This window comes from Saccopteryx bilineata, chromosome 6 (genome assembly GCF_036850765.1).
Source record: "Saccopteryx bilineata isolate mSacBil1 chromosome 6, mSacBil1_pri_phased_curated, whole genome shotgun sequence".
Taxonomy (NCBI): domain Eukaryota; kingdom Metazoa; phylum Chordata; class Mammalia; order Chiroptera; family Emballonuridae; genus Saccopteryx; species Saccopteryx bilineata.
Genome location: NC_089495.1, coordinates 194,503,831 through 194,517,147, shown reverse-complemented (window position 1 = coordinate 194,517,147; position 13,317 = coordinate 194,503,831). Strand labels below are relative to the sequence as shown.

The following is a 13,317-nucleotide window of genomic DNA, read 5'->3' as shown; positions in this document are numbered from 1 at the left end:
AGGGGGAGGGTAGGTGGACATCAGGGAACCTGGGTCCTAGCCCTAGGACCGAAGAGCTGGGCCGGTCCTGATTCAGGATCAGCACCTCGGACAGGGACGCAGGTCCAGCGTTCCCTGGCGGCCCAACGCGAGGAGGATGGGTCTTTCTCCTTGACCAGCGCTCAGATATGGAGTTCCTCGAGGTCCTCACCGAGCACCTGGACCGGGTGATGCTGGTCCGCGGCGGCGGCCGCGAAGTCATCACCATCTACTCCTGAGAGCCAGGACCTGCCACCCGGGCCCGAGCGCGCCGGGCCCGCGGCCCCGGAGCCCTCACCGCGCCCCCCGACGCTGTCACCGTTTACATACAGACCCTGTGCCCGCGCCCTGGCCCCTTTCCCCGCTGCCTGAAGTCCGGAGGCCACGTCCGTTGGGGTTGACTCAGAGGGGACCGCTCCCACGTGGAGACCAGAGCCCCGTGGGCGCGCCGCTCTGTCGCCCCGGCTGCGCTGCCCTTTTTCTAAGCCGGGCCTCGCCCCACCGGAGAGAAGACGCTGCAATAAAGGTCGGGAGGAGGCGCGGAGAGGAGCCGGGGCTTTGAGGACCCCCAGGTAGTCCGCGTGGCCCCTTCTCCTCTTCCCACGGCCCGCCCGGGTCTATTCCGCCCTGTGTGCCGCCGCACAGCTCCTAGCTCGGCGGCCGGGCGCGCGGGGGGTGGAGCGCCTGCGCTCGGCCTCGTCTGCCGCCCTTCCCTGCGGAGCCTCGGGGCATGGGCCGGCCGAGCCTATACATAGTGTACAGGAGACATCGCGTGTATTTTTAACGTCCCCATATTTCTGTGACTAGAAGAGCAACGGACTTCTCTCGCCACCGTCGAGCTCCCCTGCTGGGGGCGCCCGGGGGCGGCAGAGGCCTCAGGAAGCTGGATTTTCCTAGACGTCCGAGAGTTTGAGTGCAAAAGTGCTTTTTAGGCCCAGGCGGGAGTCCTGGTCCTGTTTCCCCGACACCCCCGCCCCGCTCTCGCTTTCTCGCCCTTTCCATGCTCCCTTGGCTTCTGATCCTTCCCTCATTTTCGGAGAGGAGGTGAGATGAATGTCCAGCTTTTCCTGGATTCGCCTCCCAGCGGATGTGAGCTTCCCGTGCGGCTGCAGAGACGCTCGCAGCCTCTTCTCGGCTCTTATGCAAGATGGGGCCAGGATGGGGGACGGAGGGGCGCTCCGCAGGGGGAGACAGGGAGAGAGGCCTCGCCCCACCCAGGAAGCCCCGCCCCGTGCCTTCGCTGGGGGAGCAGGCGCCTCTCCCCAGTTGGCTGCTCCCCTTATCCCATGGCTCCTCGCCAAAGACTGAAATCAGGGAGCTGGAGGCGCCCCCTACCTGGAGTTTCCTCTCTGGGAACGGTGAGGGAGGAGGGGGCGATTTCGGAGTAGGTGCCGTACCCACCGGGGAGGCCCTAGCGCTGCGATGGTTTCTCCCTTATTCCCATCAGGCAGCTCCAGCCTCGGGGACCCAGCCACCTCCTCCGCGTTCCAGGGCGGGTCCTCGCTGTTTAGAAGGGGCCTCTAGTTGCGTCTCCCAGGCACCCGAGCCTGGAGGAGGGCTGGAGTCGCCCTGTGCTGTTCTTAGCGACTCTGCCCTCCTCCAACTAGGAGCCAAGCAAGGTCTTTGGCTCCTCCAACTTCAGTCCTTGGCGCTTCTGCTCCACCAGTCCGGTCAGGGGCGCCCTCTAATCCCTAGAGAAGGCTCATTGGCTGGGTTCCCTTCCCCCAGGGCACATTACCAAGGGGAACAGGCACTGCATGCTCCTTCCAGTGCCCTTTGGGACTGACTGGGTACAGTATCTTCAGCCCCAAGGCCCTGACATTCACACCTAGATAGATATCCTGCCCACCTCCCAGAGATGGGGCCACTAGGTACTCCTGACCTCACCACCTCCTTTCCTTTGAGCCCAAGGCAGAGAACTGGAGCTGGTACTGTCTAGACAGGGTCAGGTGTGGCCAGAGGTAGGTCTGGACATTGGCCAGTTAGGCCAAGGCCTATCTGAGGTTTGGTGATGGGACTAATAGACTCTTCCAGGTAGTAATCAGAAAGTTGGAGATAACAGACACCAGCTCCTTGTTCCTTCCTCCAAGAGACTTCTTAGAATCATAGCCTGGTCTAGTCTTCTGGGGGCCTGAGCATTCAGGCTAAAGTGGTGGGCTGGGCAGAAGGGGGAGGGAGCTATATTAACACCAACTAGGGAACCAAAGTTGCACTATCTGGGCCCAGACTGTCTGGTTGGCAAGAGCAGTTTCCGTTGATGAAAACAAACATCCCACAACAAAAACCCAAGTTTTCTGTGCTACATGTGCAATATTTGTTATGAATGTTATGTCATTCACCCAATCTCTTTATAATCATTGTAGCTAGATGTTTCATGTCCATCCAAGTGACTTTTATTCTGAGTGCAATATTTCAATAGCCTTGTAGTGATAACTAGTGTTGCTTTTGTTTTAGATGACCTATGTGCAGGGCAATGCAATGAAGTTGAAAACCCTTGTAAATAGGAGAGGTTGCAAACCAAATCAAGAGTATTTATTACTATTATTAGGCCTGCCTTTAATTTTCAGTGTGTTTCAGTATTCCGCATTCTGCCTCAGTATTGATCTTGTGTTTTTTGTGCCAATATGAAAAGGAGAGGGTTGGTTCTTTCCTTTATTGTTGAATGCTCCCATTTAATGCTTTATAGCTTTTACTGTATTAATTTTTTAGACTCCCGTCTGCACAAAATGCAATAAAAATAATTTTATTATACCCTTCATGGCCTTAGGTGTGCTATTTGGACACGAGCTGGTAAGAATTTGAGGTGGAAAGAGGGTTACTCAACATGGCTCTCCAGGAGGACCCCAAACTCATATCAGAAACGACCTTCACTGATAGAGGATGGGTTGATCTTCCAGGTCTGGTTGCTGTTAGTGTAATGACAGTTTGGGGCCCTGTCTTAGAGGGCAGCAGGGCAGAACTGGCAGCAGGGCCTAGTAGAGAACACCATACCAAATCATCTCCTGAGGCAGCGAGCACTGACTAGTCAGGTTCAGCACTACCTGCATAATGGTCCCTAACTCACTGGAGGTTTTGTGCCTATCACTTTATCACACCCACCCCAAGTTTCCTGATGGGGCTGGCTACTATTAAATGCTCTCTAAGGCTCCTGTAACTCTATGGTTCTGCCAATTCCTGCATATCAGGCAGAACAGAGTAGCAACTGGGATGAAACTGAAATAGGAGTGCCTCACTCCACTGGACAGAAAGGGCCTCCATGGTCCTGTTTTCCTTTCCTAGGAGAGGACAAGCCTGCAGACACACTGGGCGTCTACCACAAACAAGGATGTTGAACACAGCATTATAATTAGCCAGCAGGCTTCTACTCTGAACTGTTATTAAAGCTTCCAACTAGGATAGCCAAAGAGAAGCTCAAATTAAGAAGTTTCGAGGCCTGAGCATAGGTTGAGGACAAGAGGGGCAGGCCAAAATGACAGAAGGAAACCAGTCAGAGCTCCATCAGGGACCCTCACCTCCCAGCCCTGGGAGGGGATGTCCTGAAAAGAGGTCCTGCAGAGTCACAACCAAAAAAGATGACACAGCTTTTCCTTTTTCATTTTAATTAAAAAGTAATCATCTCATCTTATTAACAACACAAGAGTTCCAAAGAGGGGAAAAAACACTATATAACACAAACAGAACAGAAAATGCTGCCGTCTGGGGACCTTGAGTTTTTTTTTTTCAAACAAGCCATTGTTTGCTCGGCCACTGGCAGAGACTCAGCTGAAGTCATTGCTCTCCCTCGTCCCTGCCGGGCCCCTGAAGACTGATTCACAGGCCTCTAACGAGCTCCATCCCTAGGGAGAGAGCAGCTTCCTTTGGCTCTATTTAGAGCAGCAGCCAGCCCTCCCTCTAATAATTTCACTCTGGTTCAAAAACCATGAATGGCCTCCTGTACCAAGAACATGTCCAGCTACCAAAAGTCCAACATCAACACCGTCCCTACCTCCAGCTATGCAGAAAACAGAACAAAAGTCCAGATAAAGACGAGATTGATTCTGAGCCAAATGCTCAAAACAATCACTGAAAAAAAGGGTGCTCAATGCCAGAGTCTAGAGTTGCCTTCTCAGAACCGCTGGAGAGGGAGAGGCCGACAGAAACGCTCGGGGGGTGAGAGGGGTTGGGGCCCAGATTCACAGTTCATGTTAAACTGCTGGTGACTGGAACTATTCAGTCCACGGGAGATCCTCCAATGAAATAAAAGCAAAAGAGAAAAATGAGAAAACCCCAAACCAACAATACTGGGCCAGGCAGAAAAGTGTGTCTGTCATGGACACTCTTAACCTCAAGCAGACGCCTGAACATGGGAGGCGGCGCAGCGCCACCAAGCCTGCCTGGCCGACTGCGATGTAGCCCCAGGCAGCAGCTGCAGACAGGAGCTGGCACTCTGGCTGGCCTGTGTGAGGCTGGGAAATGAACAAGGACGGGGGCTACTGACACGTAAATGCCATTCTGAATGCACCAATTTGGGGCTTGGCTTTTTCTTCCCCCATCCCCCCAAATCCAGCTGACAGACCAGAGAAACCCACACTCAAAACCCATGAAATATAAACTGAGCCCAGACACCTACACTGCCACCCAAGTGACCCCAGAAATATTTATTTTTTTTTTACAAAAAAACAACACAACAACAACAAAAAATATACCCAAATGCAGTATAAACTCTGACTCTGGAAGGAATAAGCAACACAGCCTTGGGTAGAAGAGAGCAGGTGGTAGAAACTTAGGACATCTGATGTGACCTTGATAGGCGCAGAGAACACCCTCCAAATAACTATTAGAACGCAGTGGGCAGGAGGCAGCCAGGCCTGGGAGGCTGGGAGGGCTGGGAGGAGGCGAGCCGGAGCCTCAGTAGGGCCTCTGGAACGAGCCCATGGGCGCCGGGGGCCGCCCCACCTGTGCTGTGGTCTGGCTGACCAGGTGGGACAGGGCAGGGCCACTCTGGAGCAGAGTGTCCAGAGCCTTCTGTACACTTGGATTGTCAAAGTTGATACCTGTGGAAGACACAGGCCTCTGGCTGGCTATGCTGCTGGCAGGTGCCAGGCGACTGGAGGGCTGGCCAAAGAGCCCTTGGGAAGGAGCCCCAGGCCTGGGGCCCATGTTCCGAGCAGATCCTGCCTGTCCCAAAATGTTTGGAGGCTGATTGCCAGAGGCCTGTGATCTTTGCTGAGGCTGGCTGTTTGCTGCTGTGGAAAAATTCTGGTTCGGGGTGTTTCCGGCAGCGACAGAGGGAGATGCAGAGCTGCTATTGGCCACAACCGTGCCACTATTGAAGAGGCTGAGGATTTTGGCCTGAAGCTCTTGCTGGGAGGTGGAGGGTGCAGCTGGAGTGGGTGTAGCAGAGGGGAGCACTTGGCCGCTCTGGAGCGGTTGGGAACTTGGTTGTGTCTTCAGCGAGGCAACCGAGGTCGCCCCGAGTGGTTGGCGGGAAATCGGGCCTGGAAGACAGAAGGAGGAGGTATCTAGTTGAAAGTACCCTCCGTGGGCAGGAGGCTTAGCAACCAGGGACAAACAATAATCACTGATCACAACCACATAGTACACAGACCATGACATCAAGTTCCCAAACGGGCCACTCCATAGTATGGGCTATCTCCAGAAGACAGCCTCGTTCCCCCAGAGAACTACTTAAAAAAAACAAAGGGCGTCACCTGGGTTACCAGGGAGCCAGCAATACCAGTCTACCCATCAGATTAACTACAGGGATCAGAATTCCATACCCAAACATTAAGTTATCATTACATCAGCATAAAGGCCCACAGGCAAACTTAAGGGATGGGCTCATTTCCCTTCCCCAGCCCAAAGAGCCCTGGGCCTCCCACCCTCCCCACAGAGCCTGGGAATTAGAGAAATGCAGAGTCAGAACTTCACCTCGGCCCTGCCACGTAGCTCACCAGGCAGAGAGTCGGTGCTGCTCCTCATAAGCCGCTCCTTCCTCTCTCGCAGGTAGTTGATGATCTTGTCAGTCTCTTCGGCAGTGAGGTACCTGTTGTCTGCCAGCAGGTTGAGGAGGCTTTGGATGGCTGGAGGATGGCCCCCGCGCACTCCTTCTTCAGGGCCTCCTCGCTCTCTTTCCTGAAGAATGGCCTCATTGGCCATCTTGGCTGCCTGTCTGGCAATCTCCTCTCTTTCCTTTTCCCGGCACTCATTTTTGTACCGCTCATAATTTCTGGCAACCAGGACCATGGCATCTGCCTGGGGCATGTTGCGGTGCTCTGTAGGAGGGAATGATGCGAGTTATTTTCTCCCATAACAATGTCAGTGCCCACCTGCTGAACTCAACAAAGACTTTCCTAACCCCAAAGCAGCAAGAAAACCATTCTGGTAACAAAAAGCATTGGGATATAGGGTTGAGGAGGGGGAAGGAGATGGGACTGGGAAGATAGGTGAATGGATTGCTCTGGTGGGGAATGCACATCTTTGTACAGAGTTGGTTCTTTGTGGAAATCTTAGATCACAGACTTGTAGTAAAATCCAAAGAACATGAGTCTCCCACAGATTCAAAAAGACCACATGGGGAATAACCATAGAGGCAGGCCACAGGGGGTTAAAAAGCCCTTCTGTAAAACCTGGCTTTCCACTGTGCTTCTCAGGATAGAGCTGGCCTACTGTTTTTGAATTCCTAAGTTCAAAGGTCATAGATTAAGACCAAATTGTGACCACAAATAACCTCCTCTGCTCACCCTTGGGCAACATGATTTACAGGGTGGTGAGAAGGCTTCTTAGAACTTTATGTATAAATGAACTCACACATCTTGAGGACTAATTCTCAGAGAGCCAAATGACCCACTGGAGAACCTTATGTATTTTATGGTTATGGGTAATAGAGATCAGGCAAAGAGATATCTTGAGTGTGGTGGGAAGAGTCTATGCTGTAAGAACAACAAGCAGGGCATCAGTTGGCTGAGTCTCAACATTCTGGGTGCAAGGTACTAAAAGCCACGTCAGGGGAGGACTTCGAGGAATATCTCTTTGGCTTTTAAATGCAGGCCCCTCCTTGCTCTCCCAGTTCCTTGCCCAGCACACTTAGAAACAGTGTCCCAACCTCTGCTTGTACTTCCTGTCCCCCATTAGAATGTCTGGGAAAGGCAAGGGTTCTATCGCACTCAGTGTAACATGCACCAGAGGTATGCTGGGAGTTCTCACTGGGGAGAGCCGACTGCATCTCTCTGCCCCACTCTCCCTGAAGTGACTTCACATTGGTGGCCCGAACCAGGACATGATGAGAGCATGTGCACCATGGAAATCACCAAATGCTATAAACCACACTGCTCCATCTCCTCACCCAGAACTGGCTGTTAAACACTTGCCAGCACACCACTGTATATATAAGTAAGGGCTAAGAACTGTATCCACTACTAAAAGACTATCAGACAACTAAATGACTAAGTAAATTAAATCTCTTCTAGTGCACTTATTAAAGGGCCCTGCCAAATTTGAGCTGATATTCATGAGTCGTTTGCCCAAAACATGCTGCTTCTAAGACATGAAAAAATTAATGGACTAGTGACTACCTTTGGAATTTTGACCCACTTGGGCCTCCATACCTTGTGGGGTTCCAAACATGATGTTGACTGTGCAGGAGCGGTGAATCTGGTGTTGCTGGGTGATGACAATAGCAAAAGGAGACCCTCCCCGGCTAACATCCTCCAAGGCCTGCGACAGTGAAACCTCTGTGTTGAGGAAGATCAAGTCCACTACCATGCCTAGGTCTCGTACCTTCCGCCCCACAGATTCAGCATAATCTCTGTAGAAACAAACAGGATCCAGGTGAGTACTCCGAGACTAACTCCCCATCTGCACACTGTTGCCAGCTGTGTGTGCGCCTCTGGAGAGTTCAAGTCCTAGCCCACCCAGTGTCTCCCTAGTGCCCTCTTCAGGCTCCAAGGCTCTAGACTATTTCCTTCCGTGTATACTGGCTCAGAATGATCACATATTAAGTTGCTGGGAGCAGAGTATTTAATAGCTAGGTCCTCCTCTTGATTCTCTAGTCCAGTGGTCCTTTCTATTTACTTAATTTTTTTTTTAATTTATTGATTTTAGCAAGAGAAAGGGAGAGAGAGACAGGAACATCAATCTACTCCCACATGTGCTCTGACCTGGGGATTGAATTGGCAACCTCTGTGCTTCAGGACAACACTCTACCTGACCGAGCTATCCGGCCAGGGCCCTAGTGGTCCTTTCTTCACGCCCTCTCACTGCCTAAGACACAGCTGTCTTTGGGGAGTTGCAGAACGGCGGGGAAAGCATGGGCTTTCATGCTGGAAAGATGGGCTTGCGTCTCAGTTCTAACACTGACAGAGTGAAGCTTTAAGCAGATCCCTTTACCTCTTACAAACCTCAGTTTCTTTACCAATAAAACAGGAATAATATGGCTCAGCTCCTATGTCATTTCCTTGACCTTCTCTCCAATTTAAATTAGATCCTTCATATATTTCTTCTCATAGGACTCATCACCAATACATCTGCCCAACTAGGGTGTAAGCTCTGTAAGAGGAAGGGACTGTGTGTTGCTTACCACTATAGTTCCAGTACCTGGCATCTGCCATACATACATACACAAACACACCCATACACATACAAAAAAAAAAAAAAATCGCTGAATGAATACACATATACCCCGATTATTGTGAGGATTAAAGATAATTTATGTAAAGCGCCTAGCATGGAGGCAGCACAGAGTAAGTTGTTCAGAAAGTAATAGCTATTGTCACATGTCAAACAACCCCCCACCTCCATTTCCACAGGGAAAGTGGCATCTGTCTGTAAGCAAGGCAGCTCAGCTCAGAGCCTGTGAACTCTGCCTGCTGCTTTGTGTCCCAACACCTGCTTCTCTAGCCTCTGCCTTAAAATGAGCTCTTTAACCCAAGACTGCTAGAAATACATGAAGTTATTTACTAGTCACGTGGGGAAGAACACATAGCTACTGCCACGCCTGCAAGCCTCTATCCCTCCTTCTGCTTCTTTGTTCCATACCTCTTGAAGGAAAGCATGTAAAATGGAGGTGGAGTAAACAGTGCTATGAACTCTGGACTGACTAGCATGGTCACCTAACAGTTCTGCAAGGCCATGGCACTCACACAGAAGGCTTGGTACATGGCTGACAAACGTAGAGTTGTGCCTCCTCACGTATTGGGGACTTGGGATTGTCTTGTGCAGGGGGCATCTCCTGCTCTACCTGTCCAGCATCTAGTCTTGCCTTGGTTTTCCTTTGGAAAGGTACCCCTTTCTAACTCCGCTCACATGGCTCCACAGGACCAATCCCACCTTTTGCTCTAGGAATGGGTATATACGACTTAGCGCTGGACAGTCCAGGCATCACAGTACCACTGGCCAAAGTGACTAGTCCAGCCAATGGAAAGTGAGCTGGGTCCGTCCAATGAGAAACAATTTCAAGACTTTAAGTGAAAGCACTGGAAAGAAGCAGCTCCTTTCTCACTGCATATGCTAAGGCCAGAAGATACACATCTAGGGCCAGAGCCACTCTGCCTCTTAGAGCAGAATGCCTGTCTGATAATGAAGGCAACACAGAGACCAAAAACATGGCTTGACCCTGCCCTGCATGTGGCCATGCCTGAACTTCCCAAGCAAACTAAAGTTTCCCTTTGGTGTCTAAGCCAGTTTGCAATGGGTTTCCTGTCACCTACAACTAAAAGAACTCTGGCTAAGACAGCACAGCAATGCCAGAATACACAGACCAAGTTCAGTGGGTAGGGCTGTCAAGAGGGAGCTGAATTTCAATTCTGACCTTTCCCTTTACTCAGGAGAAATATCCAAAGAGTTCTTACTTAGTCTGCTTGTTGACCACAATCACAGAACAATCAACAGGCCTCTCAGCATCAAAGCGTCTCTGGATTTCTTCAAAATATTGACGATAAAGCTCTTCTCTACGCCGTTCTTCACGTTTCAAACGCTCTGCAAAACACCACCAGGGAAAACGGAAATATGAACTGTGTTTTCTATAAAAATAAGTCACAGGGTTGGCCTGACCTGTGGTGGCGCAGTGGATAAAGCATCGACCTGGAAATGCTGAGGTCGCCGGTTCAAAACCCTGGGCTTGCCTGGTCAAGGCACATATGGGAGTTAATGCTTCCAGCCCCCCCCTTCTCTCTCTCTGTCTCTCTCTCCTCTCTAAAAATGAATAAATAAAAAAAATAAAATAAGTCACAGGCTTTATTTGAATCCTGGACTACACATAGGCAAAGGTCTTAACACACACTCACTCCCTGCTCCCTGCATTGATCCTCTAGACTTGATCCCAAAAATAACCATTAGTATTATTTTTCACTATTATAAATTCATTGAAATGGAACGGTTGGATGAAAGGGCATGGTCATTCTAATGCTTCATATGATATATACTGCCACACTGTCCTCTAGAGAGGCTCCTACTAATTTATTTCTCTACAGGGGTGAATTAACTAGTGATATTTCTCCACATCTTAGTCACAATTGAATTCTGTCATTTAAAAAAATTCCCGCTAACTTGACAGATAAAAGATGGTATTTTCTATTGTAACTTGCATTTTTGGGACAACTATTTAAGACCTTTTACTGACAGGTACTTGCAAATTTTCTTATTTTGGGGGAAAAATCATGTAGCAAAGTTTTATTACAAATTAAAAATGAGGTTCTTCACTGGACAGGTATGAAGCAATTAAAAAAAATCTTTTAAGACATATTGAGAAAACCATACTTTTAAAAAACAAGTTTATCTTTATCTAAAAAAGAGACGCTATTAGGTAAAAATTATAACTAAAACAAATGAAAAAACCCCAAACCTCATGCTGCATAGATAATGAAGGTAGTTGTAGTAGTTCTTTGTTCAATGGGCAAAAAGCAAGCAACCTCTAAGCTCCAATCTTTTATTTCTTATTGCTGGAATTTCACATTTATTTCTTCTTGTTGAATGGTTAAACCAGATGATACTAATTTACATTTAAAAAATTTTCACAGAAAATGCTCCCTACATACCCATTAGGTTATCTGCATCTTCTTTTTTTTTCATGACTGCTTAGCCCAGTCATTAACCCTCTTCAGCTGGTTATCAGTTTCCCTTTCTTTTGTAAAGTATCCACCAATAACAGAAATGAACTGTTTCTGGTACTTTACCTTTTGCACGAGACTGACTTTCTGGGCCTGGAGGGCCTCGTCCATCAAAGCTATCTCTGTAACGGTCAAAGTAAGAGTCATCCTTTCTCCTGCTGTAGTCATCCATTCTCAGGTATCGATCATAGGAGCTCTCTCTCCTGTAAAGTTAAAGAAATTTGAACAAAATTAAAATTGTCCTAACCTGCGAAAATCAGACACAAAGAATTCTTTAAGACCCAGTTCCATGTGTGGAAGTAAGCACAGTTAGGTATAGGACTTCGGGATTAAACAAATGAGTTTGGACAGGCAGACCTTGAAAATAGTGAGGGTTCAGTTCTAGACCACCGCAATAAAGCAGGTATTGCAAAAAAGGGAAGAAAGGGAGTCTTCACCCATTTGCTGGGGGAGGGTCTTGCCTTCAACATGTGAAGCACAATAAAATGAGGTATGCCTGTACCTCAGGTTCACTGTTTATCAGCTCTGCAGCTGCAAATGAGTTCAGCTATGAGTAAGTTAATCTGTCTTGCAAAATCATTGAACGTACAGAAAATTCTGAGCATAATTCCTAGCATAAAGCAAAGCAAACCAAAATAACTGGTGGCAGTATTTAAAATTTTTTTCCATTGATTTGTGTGAGAGAAAGAAAGGGAGAGCTAGAGAGAGAAACATCAACTTGTTGTTCCACTTAGTTGTGTGCTCACTGACTGCTTCTCGTATGTGCCCTGACCAGGGTTGCAACCTGTGACCTCTGGTGCCAGGCTGACGCTTTATTCACTGAGTCACATGGTTTTGTGGAACCATTCTAAGCTCCCCATCTCCCATCCCTTTTCCTGAGTTTTTTAAAATTTGTGGTTTGAAAAAATATGTATACATACAATAATTTTACATCATCCTGAACAGAATACTCTGGACACTCTACACTCATTAAGAACTAACTCTTCATGCCCCATTCCTACAACCTCTAATCTATTTTCTATCTCTATGAATTTGCGTTTTCCAGATACTTCATATAAATGGAATAATATGATAGTTGTATTCTGTGTCTGTCTGGCTTATTTCACTTAGCATAATGTTTTCAAGGTCCATTCATATAGCAGGTATTAGCATTACTTTCCTTTTTATGGCTGAATACTGTCCTCCCCCACCCCTCACACTTCTCTTCTAAGTGAGAGGAGGGGAGATAGACAGAATCCTGCATATGCTTCGAACGAGATCCATCCAGCAACCCCCATCTGGTCCCGATGCTCTGCCCATCTGGGGCAATGCTTGTAACCAAGCTATTTTTAGAGCCTGAGGCAAAGGTTCCATAGAGCCATCCTCAGTCCCTGGGACCAATGCACATGAACCAATCAAGCAATGACTGTGGGAGGGAGAGAGGGTGGGAGAGAGGAAGGGGGAGGGGTGGAGAAGCAGATGGTTGCTTCTCTTGTGTGCCCTGACTGGGAATTGATCATGGGATATCCACATGCTGGGCCAATGCTCTACCACTGAGCAAACTAGCCAGGGCTGAATACTATTCTATTGCATGGATATATCATTTTTTATCTATCTACTGATGGGCTCTGGATTGTGTCTATCTTTTGGTTACTGTGAATAGTGCTGCTGTGTCTTAAGTTCCTCTTTCCAATTCTTTTGGGTATACTCAGGATCTATCAGAATTGACAGATTGCAGCAATTCTGCTGTATTTATAACTTTCTGAGGAACTGCCAAACTGTTTTCCATAGTGGCCACACTACTTTACATTCCTACCAGCAATGTAAAATAGGGTTCCAATTTCTCCACACCTTACCAACACTTGCTATTTTTTTTAATTAAAAAAAAAAAATGTATCTATTACAGCGTCCTAGTAGGTATGAAGTAGTAACTCTGTGGCTTAGATGTGCATTTCCATGATGACTAATGATGTTTTCCCACATTTCCATGATGACTAAAGCATATTTTCCCACATTTATTGGACATTTGTGTTTTCCGTGCTTTGGCACTGCTAAAACAATTTGCACTCCACCTTTTTCCATTTGCACAATGTTGCCTTTCATGGGCCAAGGGGAGAGACCCAGATTCATTAATTAATTTGTTGAGCAGCCTACCTGCTTTGATAGATATTGGGAATACAAGGCTGATAAAGTCAACTGCTCTTCAGAGCTTCCAATTAGTTTAACAGAACACACA

At 48.2% G+C, this 13,317-nt stretch overlaps 2 protein-coding genes across 5 annotated transcripts in view; one reads left to right on the top strand and one right to left on the bottom strand.

Annotated features, from left to right (window-relative positions):
- Window positions 1–2,774, top strand: part of SLC12A5 (solute carrier family 12 member 5) — a 39,850-nt gene extending 37,076 nt beyond the window's left edge. For all 3 annotated transcript variants that reach the window (XM_066236776.1, XM_066236777.1, XM_066236778.1), the window contains exon 26: window positions 166–2,774. In XM_066236776.1, coding sequence (XP_066092873.1) covers window positions 166–257 — 92 coding nt within the window. In that variant the 3' untranslated portion in view covers window positions 258–2,774. The remainder of the gene's footprint in view (window positions 1–165) is intronic.
- An 826-nt stretch (window positions 2,775–3,600) lies between these two features.
- NCOA5 (nuclear receptor coactivator 5) overlaps window positions 3,601–13,317 on the bottom strand; it is a 31,758-nt gene continuing 22,041 nt past the window's right edge. The window contains exons 4-8 of one of the 2 annotated variants that reach the window (XM_066236781.1): window positions 11,169–11,305; window positions 9,846–9,972; window positions 7,605–7,804; window positions 5,952–6,272; window positions 3,601–5,495 (exon numbers count right to left, since the gene is read on the bottom strand). In XM_066236781.1, the coding sequence (XP_066092878.1) occupies window positions 4,906–5,495; window positions 5,952–6,272; window positions 7,605–7,804; window positions 9,846–9,972; window positions 11,169–11,305 (1,375 nt within the window). In that variant the 3' untranslated portion in view covers window positions 3,601–4,905. Of the gene's footprint in view, window positions 5,496–5,928; window positions 6,273–7,604; window positions 7,805–9,845; window positions 9,973–11,168; window positions 11,306–13,317 lie in introns of both variants that reach the window. The other variant, XM_066236782.1, reaches the window with a different exon arrangement.